This window comes from Patella vulgata, chromosome 8 (genome assembly GCF_932274485.2).
Source record: "Patella vulgata chromosome 8, xgPatVulg1.2, whole genome shotgun sequence".
Classification (NCBI taxonomy): Eukaryota; Metazoa; Mollusca; class Gastropoda; family Patellidae; genus Patella; species Patella vulgata.
This window is the reverse complement of record NC_065886.2, coordinates 43341274-43356686: the sequence shown is the minus strand read 5'-3', so window position 1 is coordinate 43356686 and position 15413 is coordinate 43341274. Positions and strand designations below refer to the sequence as shown.

The window sequence follows — 15413 nt, the reverse complement described above, 5'->3', positions numbered from 1 at the left end:
TCACGCACAAGCTTGGCATTTAAAACCATGTCACTTGACTCAACTCAGATATCTTGACTTTTCAACAGAAAGATTAAATTATTGTGTTAGTAAATTATCATGGCATAATTATCATTATCTGTCCACTGAAGGCCAATCTGACCCTCAATTTATGTGAAATGTTTTTGGTCTGAGCCTTCATTCATGATATTTTATCCTTCACACGAAAGGATTATACTGAAGCTGAATGAATGATGTTGAGAATAAATTAACTCCAAACTTGTGAAGTTGTTATTAACTATAGTACATAGATAAACATATACATGAATATATGCGTGAAATTCTGGCTGAAACAGACAACGATTAAATAAAGTGACATGTTTCTGGTAGTCAGGGGTCAAAAAGTCAATTAAGGTCATCGAGCAGATCCAGGTAAATATAGGTAGAAGTATTCCAACATTTCGTCAGGTATGTGGATTGTTTAGACTGACATGTAATTAATGATGTGTTTGGGGTTTGAGTGTACAGGTTTTTAACAATCTGTGTGGGGTTGGAGTGGACAAAAATCAAATATAATGAGAGGGCTTTGATTTTGTGATATTTGAGAGGATTATAGCTATGTAAATGCTGTCAGAAACAAGAATAGGTATTTTTTATGGGTGATCAGGATAATGTTATTTATTTCCTAGTTACACTATCTGTTCATAATTCATTCCGGAGGTTGGAGGTTTTCTAAGTCTGTAATTTTAACTGTATGAGGCTGCAATTTGAATGTTGTCAAACCAAGTCATTAGGTTGTCATTGGTTTTCTCCAGGTTCCCAGTTTGCTCTCTCTCAGACACAAATTACCTAATATTCTTCAAGGATAAATTAAACAAGGTGATTATTACAGATTGTCAACCACTATACCTGCCGTTGGTATCACAGCACTTATTCTGTATATCATCTTGTGTTAAAAGTTTGTGACTTTCAAGGAAATAGATTGGGGGTGCCACTGTGGCTCAGTGAGTAATATTTTGGCTCACTAATCTGGAGGATCTGTGTTTGATCCCTGCATGGGACAAGAAAGTTCATCAAGATTTTCCAGTGTGGTTCCCCCTTGTAAGTGGTGAAGAACAGAGGGCATGGCAAGAGACAAACAAAAACAAAAGTCATGAAAAACAAAAGTCATGTGTACACATATCACTTGGCAGTTGGAATTTGATATAACAGTATATAGGCTTAGAGCTGCTGTCTGGGCAATATTTCCCCCATAGCACACTGTATGGCGTATGTCCATCTTCATTAGCCCAGTCAGAGCAGAAGCATTTGTTTGGAAAGTTTAAATGTCATAGATAACAAAATATTCAGAAATACCAGTAAATTATTATATTGTAGAATATTTATCCATAAAATATATAATATAGTATTATTTTCGCTATTTTAAGATTTACAATATCTTATCCAATGTATTTATATATTCTACCGTATTTGTGTTGATACAATCATTATACTCAAGGTTTGATCAAAGTCAAGATAACACATTTCAAATAACTTAAACATCAATTGAAATATAACCAGTGAATGTCATTATATTTACAGAAAGTCATCACTCAATCATTTCATCAATTTCTCTTTTTCAAAGATAAATTTGTTTGACTTCCCACCTTTTTTACACACCATTCAAACTCACACTCTGCCGTTCAATCAGTCATTCTTTTCTTTTCAAAAAAACATAACAAATGCTTGGCTGGATTTTGACAGAAGACGTCACTTGACCCGGCTATAAATAGACGAAGAGTGGGTCATTAGTGGTGGGTTATTGAAACATGCTGTGTGTTGAGACAACGCCATACCAGTCTTGTATACCTACATGACCAGGTGTGATAACGAGATTATTCGACTGGATTACCTGAAATTAACTGATAGGAAAGATTAATGGATTACTGATGTTACTTAATCTATTATATATGATACAGGACAAGTTGTGTAGGATATTTTTACCTGACTAATACAAGGTAAAGGTAGGAATGGCCGTTATGTTATACTTGTACTTTTACCTGGTTGACAAATGTGTAGGCTGTATCTATTGCCTCATATATTTTTTATGTATCTATGCAATAAGTATGCAAACATATTCATTATAGGTATCGACATGATATATATATATATATCAGGGATATATTTTAGAATATATAAAATCAATATATATATTTCATGGATCGAGTCAAATTAATCAATACTCTACCTTGAATCATATGTTAGTAACAAACAGTTGAAGTCATAAGCAGTAGGCCATTAATCAATGTAGAATTCAATAATACAACAAACCTTGTTAGCTATATTATTCCCCTAGTAAATGAGAAGTGGTATGAGATGTTCCAGAATAAATCTAAATATTATTTGATAAAGATAAATGAACAATAGTAAAATTATTTTCTAAATGTATAAATATAAGTATAAATATATCGTCAGTAGGTAGTAACTTTATGTATTATGTGGGTGGGTGGGTGTTGGGCTAGTGATCTAACATATATGCCTTATAGCCCGTTCAGACGCTTATTTTTAAACCAGTTCATAATCGCTGGGGTTTTTAAGACAGCATCGTGTTGCGTTCACACGTACTATAAGCCAAACCAGTTTAACTATTCTGACCTCTTCGGTCGGAGGTTAGAGTTAATTGCGCATGGGTAGCTTCATATTCTTTATTCGGTTCTCGCACGCTTTAGATAACATTGGCACAGTCTGACCCCGATATTTTCACAGGAATGTGACTTACTGCTTACTGCGCATGCTCAAAGCAAGCTGGAGCTGGGGTTTTTAAGCCAACCCGTTCAGACGGCTAAGATGAACCAGTTTAAAATAAAAAGCCTTCTCGAAGACAGGTCGCGAGCTGGGGTTTTTAAACTGGTTTATTTGCCCCACATGTGCGTTCAGACGCTTAAGTTAAACTGGTTTAACGATCCCCAGGGTTTTTAAACCAGTTCAACTTAAGCGTCTGAACGGGCTATTTGATCATGATGTCTGTCATTGAGTCAAGCGGTGTTGTTTCGATTCCTAGCTGATACTCAACACAGAGTAGAGTCATCTGCCCAATCCCTGTGTGTTTTCTCCAGGCCCTTTCAATTCCTCCCACTGCTATAGACCCTGACATTGACGTGAATTATTTAAATAAAATGTACTATATGTTAGTCCCAAAATGACCTAGTTTGTGTTAAGTGAACTTTAAACTCCATCTCTCTCTAAATATGTACAATAATTAATTATAAGTTTACGTTCCATGATGGAAAGATTACATGAAAGTCATATTTTTATGGAAATATGATCATAATTGATTTTTTCCCTTTTAATATAAGATCAAACACAAAGATAATTTTCCAATTTAAGATAATTAATTAGTACAAGTGGAGGTATGAATATATCTGATTTTTTCATAAACAGGTTCAAATGAATTACTGAATTTCCTGATTCATTTTGTATTTTTATAAGCAGTGATTTTCCTTAATCATTTGAGGCATATGTATAATTATTTTATTTTACGTAAATATTATTTCAGATGATCTCATTATATTTTGTGTAATATTAGACAAATTTTCCTTATTTACATGTGGATCTTTCATGTTTTTATATATAAATAGGTATTGAATCACCTAGTTACATAGGTAGGTTGTATACCTACTGTATATATCTCCCACTCATTAGTCACATCCTTCTTGTATATATATAAATACCTACATATAAACGATAAATAATAACATCTAGTAACCATGATTATAAATGTAAGTGTGTCATTTATATATCAAGAATTCAGTTACACATACCTCAAGTTTTTTTATGTTGATTTTGAAAGGTGTTAATGAGATATTCTTACCTTGAAATTTGATACCTTGCATGCAAAATGTATCCATGAGATAAAACAACATGTAAACAATGGAGTGTTATAATTTTAGTTTGTATATTAAAAATATTATGTCCTGGGAAAAAAATTTCTGACAGGATGTACAGTATCATAATATGGCCTGTATCTCCTTCCTTCCAGTTCGAAAAGTAGGATGTTAAACCCCATTTCATTTCCTTTCAGTTCACACAAAAATTGAAGGAAATATTTGGACCAGGAACTTATCATGTTCTTCTTCTTCTATGGGTCAGGGTGGTTGGTGGTTGGGTAGCCGAATGGTTTAACACCTTAGATCGTTAGGTCTGTCATAGAGTCAGTCGGAGCAGAACAGTAGGACGTTAAACCCCATTTCCTTTCATTTCTGTCATTGAGTCAAGTGGCATGTTTACGATTCCCTGCTTGTACCTGACAAGGAGTAGGATTGCCTGTCCAAAATAAAATTGAATCATATGTTAGCCCCGAAATGACCTAGTTTGTGTTGCATTGAAATTAAACTACACTTCTCTCTCTCTCTCTCTGTCTCTCTCTCTTCTTGGGAGTGATGCTATTTGAAAAAGGCTTACGGCTCTGCCAATTCAAGTACTATGGACAATTGGATGATTTTTGATATGATATCACAATCCATAGTATGCCTGTACTTGTTGGTATAAAAAAAGAAAGATCTAGAAATACAAAACCCATCAAAAGTTATTTAAAAACGTTGAGTTATGTAAAGAAATCTGACACAAGGCCATGAAAAAAGAGATGATGAGGAGAGATTAGAATGTGAAACATTAATGATTTATCTTATTGTTCATAAATAAAGTGTATTGATGTTTACCTGTTAACGAGGAATACCTGTTATTTATTGTATTGATTAGTTAATTAATCATCACATAAAAATGTCTGTCTGGGTTGTATTTTACAGTATATCTCGGTAGACACAATATTGTCTACTTCACTTACAAAGTATTTTGATACTGTACAGTCTGCTGTTCTTTAGGGCAGGAATATTACTTCTTTTGTTATTTAGATTGAATGGAATGGGGTTTAACATCTCATTCACAAAATACTTTTGTCATTTTGAGACTAACACAGTATTCTCAATTTCAATGGTGTGACATGTGAAGGGGGCAGGGAATTTAGCCCAGATTTTGCTCTTATTGTTCAATTTTCATCGAATTCCAACAGCATAGGGTTCTTTCACGTTCAAACCAATGTGTACACAGGTGTACCTCTTTTTTTCATTCAGTTCAAATACTTTCCTTATCAACCTTACAGGTTTATATTGCAATTAACGAACATGAAAAAGTTGAATCAAATTGATTACCTATTTGGATATGTAATTCAGATTTTATATTCATTCAAACAGATTTCAAATAATTAAACTATAAACTAAGACCTACTGCTTTGTTTCTGACTTGAATGTGATAAGTCTGATCTGTTTAAGATTAACGTGAAATTGATAAGTATGTAACAGGTGATTTAACGACATATGAAATAATCTTGTATATATCGAGTGGTTCATATATCATAATCGTGGTCAACATAGTCTGCACAAACAAATTGATAATTTCAAGACGTTTTGAATGGTTGATTTAGTACAATACCCTTGGACAAGAGGTGAAAATTTACAATATCTGAAAATAAGTAGAATCGATCAAAAGTATTTAATTTTACTTTAGCATGCTTCAAACTGTTTTTGGTATGGAAAGAAAGGGAATGAAGTTTAACACAGTTCTTCAGTCATTATGAGACTAACATATGTTAAATATTTTGTGCAATGTGAGACGTAGAATTTTGCCAGACAGAAGGATTTCTGTCTACTTATCATTGAATTTTAAGTTATCTTTTATGGGCAATACACATTTATATACAGCACGTCAGTTTATCATCCCATTCGAATGATTAGACACAGTTTTCTGGTTTCTTGTCAACCCTGTATGTGTCAATACTGACAAGTGACAACAAGGTTTGATAAGTCACAAAGATTCTTCACCACCCATATCAGGATTCGAACACAGGACATTATTGTTGTGCATCTAGTGTGCTAACCACACAACCACTGGGTCCCTCTTATTTTCACTTTTATTATGTATAGTGTGAGAATTGTCTTTAATTCAAAAGTCCAAATATAATCATTTAAATTTTTAATATTCTGTTGGGCCTCCACTCCATCTACTTGGTTTTTACCTGGTTAATCTATAAATAATGAGATATACAGGTACAGGTTATCTTGTCCTGCGACTAATGCATTAAATATTCAGATTATAACAATAATCAATTCTCGTCCACGCCACCAAATATATGCAGGTATGCAATATGTTTTTTTGTGCTCAAGAAACAGTTAATTGTCGTCGTTATGTAAACTCTTTTAAGTTGTGTGCAACTGTTTGACTAATGTTTACAATAAGGGTGCACATTACAGATTAAGGAAAGTACGATAGTTGAATTTTAAAGATAATTGACATGTAATCACTGAAATATATGTGGATGTATCAGATCAAATTCGAATAGGTTTGAGGGAATGGAGTGGAATGTTATGTTTTCACCAGATCAAGTAAGAATTGTGTCTGGTTGATCTTCCATGACATAAATAAGCCTGTTAGTTTCATAATGAGAAGCAGAAAATGATAATGGTAATAATTTTAGATTCTTTATTCAAATTCAAATATGGAAAAATCAAATGGTGTGAAATTGGAATAAAGTAACTGTGCATGCTTTGCATTTTTTGGGAAAATATTAAATTTCTCAAAGCTTTATCTATGCTAATAATAAGTTAAATAAGTATTTAACATTTAATTAAGAAAAACAAATCAAATATCAACCCTAAATAATTTCCAGGCTAGGATTCAATCGGATCGATATCAGGGCTCATTTACATGGGGAACAGTATAGATTAATGATTGTTAAGTTCATCATATCTTTGTAAATACTAAACAGAATTAAACCATTTTTGGACTGCTATTCCTTATTATGCTCCTATTTACTTTTTTTTTAGCATTTTCTCCCCAGATTCTATCCGGATTATCGCCCTTATTGTTAAAATTGTTTGATGTTCTTACTCGTGATGTCTACTGGTAGACTATTGCCATTCAAGAGACGACCACCATCAAGATCGGTCGCATTATTTCTTGTAAATGATTTTTTTATTTCATTTTGAGTGAAGCCTGCATCATTACAGGCCCAGAACTATACAGCACAGTGGATACTTACGACTGGCCCCCGGATCCATTCACTTGATTTGATATTTGTTATTTATTTGGCCCAAGGATGCATTCACTTGATTTGATATTTGTTGTTTATTTCTTTGCAATGTAAATGTAGTTTGTCATGTCTGCAGGTTTATCTTGTCAGTTTTGTTTTGCGTATAGTGTGTTCCTCCTGCACATACTATATGAGAGACACAACTTATACAATATTGTAGTTTCCTAGTTTGATTTATATCCACTTTGATGTTAGAACGTACTACAGAGGATGGTGTGACATTAACTGACGTAAGTTTCATCTTATGCCAACTTCCATATTGAATATTATTGACCAAAATTGGAAAAAAAATTGTTCAAAATGCAGGTTACTTTTAGTGATTGTATGAAGTGTATAATAGTCTACAGAAACTTGTATTTCTAACAATAATAGAAACTGAATAAAGGTAGGAGGGATTATGTATGTATATAATATATTATTTGATGAGTAGGTAGATATTGTAGTATTTGTCAATAGAAGCATGTTATTTATTGTATATTAGAGTTATTATTTATTTATGATGGAGGTGTGAATCAGACCTGTTTGATAATATAGGTGTGTATTATTATGTATATAAGGACGAGATTGTTACCTACATGTATATACTATGTGACTATTGTATTTCTATATTACCTACCACAAGTACATGTGTATATCAGTATGTCTAGATATAATATACCATGTGGGTCCACTTGACAATGCATAATATGTAACATTTCATATGCCTATAGCTATAGCAGGCGAGAGTGGGGGGGGGGGGCATTGTGTGGTCTAAGTTACATGTTTTAGATCATAAACTATGTATGTTAAACCTTAGTTCTCTCTCTCCCCCATATAGCTATGTATAATTAGTGATGGGTTCTGTCTGCATGGAGAAGGGTATGCTTTCTCTATCCTAGAACATGTGATGGCACTTCTCATTTGACAACAAATTTTGTTGTAGGCCTGTATTATCAATATGTTTATCTTGTAGATTTCTAGTTATTTGTTGTCTGTGCATGAAGCAGGATATGCTTCCTCTATTCCAGAACACCTTATTCCATGCCATCTTAGGAGTGCACAAACATTTTTGGACTGTTGTATTGTCCATGTGTTTATCCTTTGGAGTTCTAGTTAATTGTTGTGAGTGATGTGGTCTTCCTGCTCTTAACAATAAAAGCGATTTACTGTGTCAGTTTGAAATGACCAATGGTTAAATCATCAGACATTAATTTTATTTCTGTTAGCGTCTGTAAATAATCTTAAAAGATGAATGCAATCTTTCAGTGTCTTGCCAACATATAAATGAAATTTGATCTTGGGAAAAGCTGATAATAATCCCCAGTTATAGTTTAAGGTACATCTAAAATGTCATCCTTTATAAACCTCCTTTATTTTTATTTCTATGAATGACATCTATACAATAATCTTCAAGGAGCCATATTTCCTAATGTTTACCACCACATATAGCCACTGTTTATTTTGATGTCATAATGGAATAATCCACTATATCGTGTGTGGGCTTAATTTATGTATAGATTTTACCCAGTACACAGGTAGTTAGAGGTAATTTAGGGGATCATCAGGGCCTTATTTATGTATAGATTTTACCCAATACACAGGTAGTTATAGGTAGTTTAGGGGATCATCAGGGCTTTATTTATGTATAGATATTACACGGCACACAGGTAGTTTGGGGGATCATCAGGGCCTTCTTCATGAAAATATTTACTAAGACGCAGCATTTTCATTGGCCAAGAGCTAAGATTTTAACCTATGACTAATTAAAGGCAGAATCCTAAAAATATTTCAGTTTCAGTTTTTATGATAATTTCTTTATTCTTTCTAATTATGTGCCTTGAAAGTCATCATAACTATTTAAAAGGTGTATTAAAGATACATTATATAAGATTTAGATAAAGAGCTGGCAGTTCTTGCTATAATAGTTCAAAAATAGATAATGCAAAATGAATATTTTGAAAATTTCATTCAAATTACTTTATTCTGAGCCAAGTTATCACCTTTTGTAGTTTTGACAAGATGTGTGCATTGATTCTTTATTATCGTTACTACGTTACTGGAAAATTCGAGTCTTAGCCACGTTTCTCCATTTTTAAATCAAATCATTAAATGGCCGAACTGGTTTAATCTAGTTAGAATCTCGAGCATCATCATGGGTCAAAAAAATTAAAATTGAGTTATTGATATATTCGGATTCTACATTTCATTCTGAAGGTTGTGAAAGTCCTCGTGGTTCGCATTATAAGTGATGTATTTCCGCACAAATCTCAAATTCACAATTTTCGTCCCACAGTACTTCTATATACTGTACTGAAATATGATGCTGTGCGACATGCGGATCCTTTAGCCAGAGCGGGTCACAAGCGATCCCTACTAAAAATGAATATTTTATTGAGTATGGGTTTCTGCGCCCAAATTAGTCTGCAAATTGTTCTAAAAGAAAAATGCTGACACTTTATTTTGTGAATTAAATTTTGATATTGCTTGAGGCTGTTCATTCAATCATCCATATTCGATTCATTTTGTGTCCTGGTTGCAGGTAAAATACTCAAAATCATGTGACTGTAATAAAATTTATAATATGGGATGTGGTTTCAAATATCATCTATTCAATATTCAAAGCTATTTGAACATGTAATAACTCCATGTGTCGAAATACTTTTTGAGACGTTATAATTAGATCTGAGTCTCCTTTTAAAAGTAGTGGTATCAGGTGTTCAGGAGTAAGCAGAATACCATGTCCTGAGACACCTGTCACGACTAATATCTCAGCCAATCATGACATATAAGTGACAAGTCATTTATATTTTTTGTTATCTCATTCCATGTAATCAGCAAAATGACACCAAACCATTTACCTCATCCAGATTAGTGAAATCCACATGAAGATGTTCTTAAGGGGTTTACCTGTTTGGTTTCCTTCAGCCCACATATTAATGAGATAATTTATTCATAATATTGTAACTGTCATGGGTGTGGTATATGCGGAGTGTGATCTATGTATATTATTGTTTACAAATAAATAGTACTGTAACAGAACAAGTGGAGAGACCAATGTGTTTATAGTATATAGTATATGTGTGTGGTTTGATCGTAGTATATGGATTAGTGACCATGTTTGTTGATATAGGATTTAGTATTACTATGTGGGTGTACTTTACATAAGTAATTTGTAACTACTAGTATATACTATATATACATATAGCTGTGAAATATTATCATTGAATATGTTTATAATGTGAATACCTGTATTATTGTACATGTATGGATATAATTTTTATGATATTGACCTGTGACATGTTGACAAAAATCTATGAGATGAAACTGTTTTTAGGTTTGTTGATTTTGACTTCAGTCATTCATTCTTAGGTTTGTTTTTTTATTTAGAAGATGTTTATTTATTTGTTGTATTTTAATGATTAAAATAGTTGCTCAAACATATATTTCATCTAGTTCAGAATTTGAATAAATGGTGCATTGATATTCTCACTTAAAAGTTAGCGAGACAATCACTTTAACTAACATATCTCTTTTAAAGTTAGTTTGTCACTTTAACATATCTCCTTTACAGAAATCTATATATTGTGAATTGTTGTAGTATTCTTAACCAAGTAAAAGGTTTTTAGCAGAATAGAAGAATCAAGTGTTTACATGTAACCAAGCCTCTCGAAAGAGGGCTTTAACCGCACAAAGTAAAGTGTTTTGTTCTTTAAGCCCCATCTTAACCACCCAGATAAATAAACGCAGGCAGTTTAAGGTTTTATGTACTTCTGTCCTAGTTTTTCATCGAGAAAATTTCTTTTCCTTCTTGGCTGGCCCTGGGTTATCATTATCTACAAGAAAATAATTTATCACACTCTTGGGTTTTCCTTTTTAAACAATTCACAGTTTATCCAACATAGATAATAGATGACAACCTTGTCCGCATGTTTTTCTCTGGTTCAACTTCTATTGTTTGGTCGTAAATCGCTTGCAGGTTTTATGCAAGATTCTTTTTGTGGAAACAATTTCAGTTTGCACAGGCTTATGAACTTTTTGTGTTTATCAGAATATAAGATTTGAATATATTTAAAATTCAGACTTAAATAATCATAATTATTGATATCAACTTCAGATTACTTCATTATTTTTGACAAAAGATCAAGCAATTAAATTTTTTTTACAAATAATTTATGTAAATTTTGTTTATATTTTTCAGTGTAAAGAAACCAGTACGTAACCGTGGAGACCAAGAAAAGAGAGAAAACAGACCTGATTACGAGAACCAAACTTATGGTCAGACAAATCGACAAGCATCAGAAAGAGCTCCACCTCACCATAATTTTCGGGAAGGTAAACTTGCGCCAGCAAAATCTTCCCCCAGTCTGACTCAGTCGACCCCTAATAATCCTTCAGGAAGTTATGGGAATTCAATCAGCAGTGCTAAATCCAGTCCGAATCTGAACAACGATGTGAAAACTGAGAAAAGTCTCTCCCAATCAAGTCCGAAACGCTCTGAATATTATAACAATAATTATGAACGCTATTCAATAGACAGTCGGTCATCTGCTTTAAACACGTCATGGAATCTAGGTAGTGGGGACTTCAAGCGAACTTATCTCAATCAACCGTCTCAGAAAAATATGTACGAGACAACAGACTCATATGATAACGAGGGTAAAAATTCACAAAGTAAAAACACACGCAGATCTCTGCCACCGTATATGTTACAAAAATACCAAGCAGACTACGAAAATATATCCGATTATGGAACGACACCTCTTCGAAGTGAAAAAATCTCAGAAATTGACGATTTAGATTCTGATGGTGACGATACATGTACTCAGGGATTGTCGTCACAGACAAAACAAAGTGATCCCATTGCATCTTCCCAATCGCCTCCCATTCCCCCAGTGCGCGATCCTTCAAGTTTACGATATGTTAAAGTGAATCAGAGTCATGAAAAATATCCTTCATGGCCAGTAACCAAACCAAATAGTGGTTCCGAACAGTCACAGCCTATAAATACACGTGCTCAATCGTGGACAGATCATACAAACACTAATAAAGAGTTTCCAGGTAAACAGCGTCTGGCGTATACTCCAGGACTACGACCTTTACCTGAACGAAACAGTCCAAATTCAGAGAGAAAAGGGGAAGATGGTAAAATTCGTGTGGGAAGTGATCCTGGTCTTAAATCCGAGTTTGTTTATGATAAATATGGAAGGGTACGTCAAAGAAACTTTGATAATGTGGACCAAAATCAGATAAAAAAGTTTTATGACTCGAAACCTGGCTATCCACCACCGAAACTTGATTCTGATGGACATAATTTAGGTGATGAAAATTATAATGTTCCATCTCCTCCGGAAAGAGATGTGCCTAGTTTAGAGGAAAGAGAAATTAATGCTAAAAATTCGCTCATGGAGAAACCAATCGTTCGCCCCACCTCCTTTACGAATCAGATAGGAGAGCGTAGTCAAAGTAAACTTAACTATAGTGTACAAAGTTCAACAAGTCCAATGCACAGTCCTCTTGAAGCTAAAGGGGGACCACCCTCTTCACGATCTGTGAGTAACTCTAACTTACGAGAAAAAACAATGGTTGACTCATGTACGAGTCCGCAACACAGTCCAAAAGATCCCAAAAGTCCAGCAAATACTGGAAGTAGTGCTCGTGAATATCAACAAGGACCATCGTCTCAGATAAAATCTAGTTCAAAAGCATACATTGTGAAACAGACGCCATATTATAATACAAGTACTCAGACAGATCGTTCTCCAACTTCTTATAACATGCAAGTGACAATTCCAAAATCAGTGAATTCTGCCAAAACGGCTGCTGTGAATGATTTTGGATCACAGACTTCACCAACAACAAGTGATGCAATCGCGTTCGGTGACAAAGTGATACAGAGACAGGACAAACAAAGCTACAGCCCCAATGATAGAAGATCAAATTATGCTGATATAAATTCTGTAGCATCCAGAAGTGACTCTGAAAAACCAAAAGACAATGGTTCGCGTAATTACGCTGATTATTCTCCAATACGTTCTAATTATGCCGATATTGGAGACTTTAAAAGTATACATGAAAAGTATGCATCTGACGAGGGTCCAAGTGAACCAAAAGCCCAAGATCACATTCCACATTATTCGGAATATACTGCCAATCAAGCGCCAATATTACGTAAATTATCGGAAGAGTTTTACAAAGGAAGAATGGCAAGCAGCTATGACAAACGACATCATACCCCCCAGGAGTCTTCGAATCGTGTGGACCCAGTTCAACCTGGGATGAAAGAAGCTGAATCCTACAGTAGTGTTGTTATCCATTCCTCAGAAAGTGCTGGTCCGTTTGGTAGAGATGATTTTGGGTCTCATTCCAGTCTTTCGGACTCCCGTCATGATTTATCATCTGTTATATCAGAGTCGGCCAGCAACAGGAGTAGCATTGCCAAAGGTCGTAGAAGTCTGGATCCTAGTATGTTATCTCAACGATCACGACCATTACACGAACTGCGGTATAGCTCTTCATCATCTGTCAATCATTCAAGAGTAAACAGCTCTCCTAATACCGATAATAAGTCTTCTGGTCCTCGCAGACCACACCGCAGTTCTGATTCTTCTACTCCATCCCAACCAAAAAGTTCCCCTGACAGTCGTTCATCTGGTAGCACGCATTACAGCAGTAGCGATACTTCTCGACTTTCTGGAACTGGCGGCCATGATATTCGATTAGAATCAAATGATTCTGTGTTTAATGAATCTAAATCTCCTTCTGCTACGAACCAAGGAGTGAACAAAGAGGACACCAAGGATAAGAACGTGGATGTAAACCTAGGACGCAAACCATCCATGAAGAAAGCGTATGGTATTTATGATGAGACGGAGAGGGTCCTGCGTGGTGCGGCTGCAACTCTTAAAGCTGTTAATGAAGCACAGAGCTTACGCAAAGCTGGGGAAAATTATGTTCCAATGAGTCGATTAAGTCGAGGTTCAGCTGATTCAAAAACTTTGGACCAAATTCAAGAGGAAAATGATGTATTCCAGGATAATGAAGTACAAAGATCGCGATCTTCGAGTGGACGTGAAGATCAAAGAGCAGAAACTTCAGCTGGAACAAAGAGGGAATTATTCAGTAATGATCACACCTCACAGAGACCTGTTGCTGCTATGAGACGGTCAGTATCTGAACATATTTCTGTTACAAGCATTAACCAAAGTCCTGCTATTTCCAGTCCAGATCTTTTACAAGCACAGACAGATTCAGCTTATACTCGTTTTAAAACAGGCGACATGATGAAAAGGAATTCTGAATCCGATCTGAAAAAGATCCAGCAACAGGCTGTGCTCAACTTCATGGAGATTAAAACTGGAAAAAGGAATAGTTCTTCAGGAAGTCAAGAAGGTAGCCAAGGTAACCGGGGTTCGAGTGGTGATATAAAACAACTACCCATGTCTCCAACGCAGTCTGTACAAGATCTGATTTCAAAAACATCAGAAAATTTAGCCAATCGAACGCAAAGAGCGGACAGCTTCCGAAGATCTGGCTCATCATCATCCTCGCGTAATTCTCAGGATTACATGGATATGAATAAACCCAGACGTGAAACTGAGTGGAGTAGACTACGTTCTCAAGCTTCAAGTTACGGGAATGATGCAGAAGGGAAATCTAATCGTTCATCTATGTGTTCAGAAAACACATATGAGGATATAAGTGTTTTTTCGCCATCTCACACTACCCGACATGAACGACATAAAGATGAAATTGAGGTATGTTATTGTTTTTTTTTTTTTCTAAATTATATTTTAGGCGTCATATTTCTGAAAAGTTAAATCCCGTAAAATTGATTTCATCTTAAAATTCAACAAGTATGGTAAAAGATCAAAACCAAAGACCACTTGTTACACATTGGGATGCATGCAAAAGAAAACCTTGATAGCAGACAGAAAATGCTGCTGTCGGGGCAAAATTCTCCTCCCTACCATGGCACATGTCACCATTGAATACTCTATGTTGGTCTCTAAAATGACAAGTGTTTAACTCCATTCATTCAAACGCTCAAAGCCGAACGCCTTATAAAAATATGAACTCTCAAAGCCGAGTGAAAATTATTTTTACCGCACTGTAACGAAATTTGATCGTTTATATAACGGTTTATGACCCCACCATTGTTCAATTTAGCAAGCCCTCCCAAGAGAAATGGCATCTATTATCCTATTCGGAAATAGCCCATGCCGTGCACCCTCCAAAAAAGCCAATCAAATCACTTAGAAGGCTGATAAGCAAGTAGAAATGTTACGATACAAATAATTGGGCTTTCCAAGACTGATCCCGACTGAGACATAAA

General features: G+C 34.8%; 1 protein-coding gene across 4 annotated transcripts in view; it reads left to right on the top strand.

Moving 5' to 3' along the window:
* The window catches only part of LOC126831141 (protein Shroom1), a 134022-nt gene that overhangs the window by 71307 nt on the left and 47302 nt on the right, over window positions 1-15413 (top strand). For 3 of the 4 annotated variants that reach the window (XM_050561805.2, XM_050561806.2, XM_050561807.2), the window contains one exon: window positions 11280-14835. In XM_050561805.2, coding sequence (XP_050417762.1) covers window positions 11280-14835 — 3556 coding nt within the window. Of the gene's footprint in view, window positions 1-1824; window positions 1983-11279; window positions 14836-15413 lie in introns of those variants that run through there. The other variant, XM_050561809.2, reaches the window with a different exon arrangement.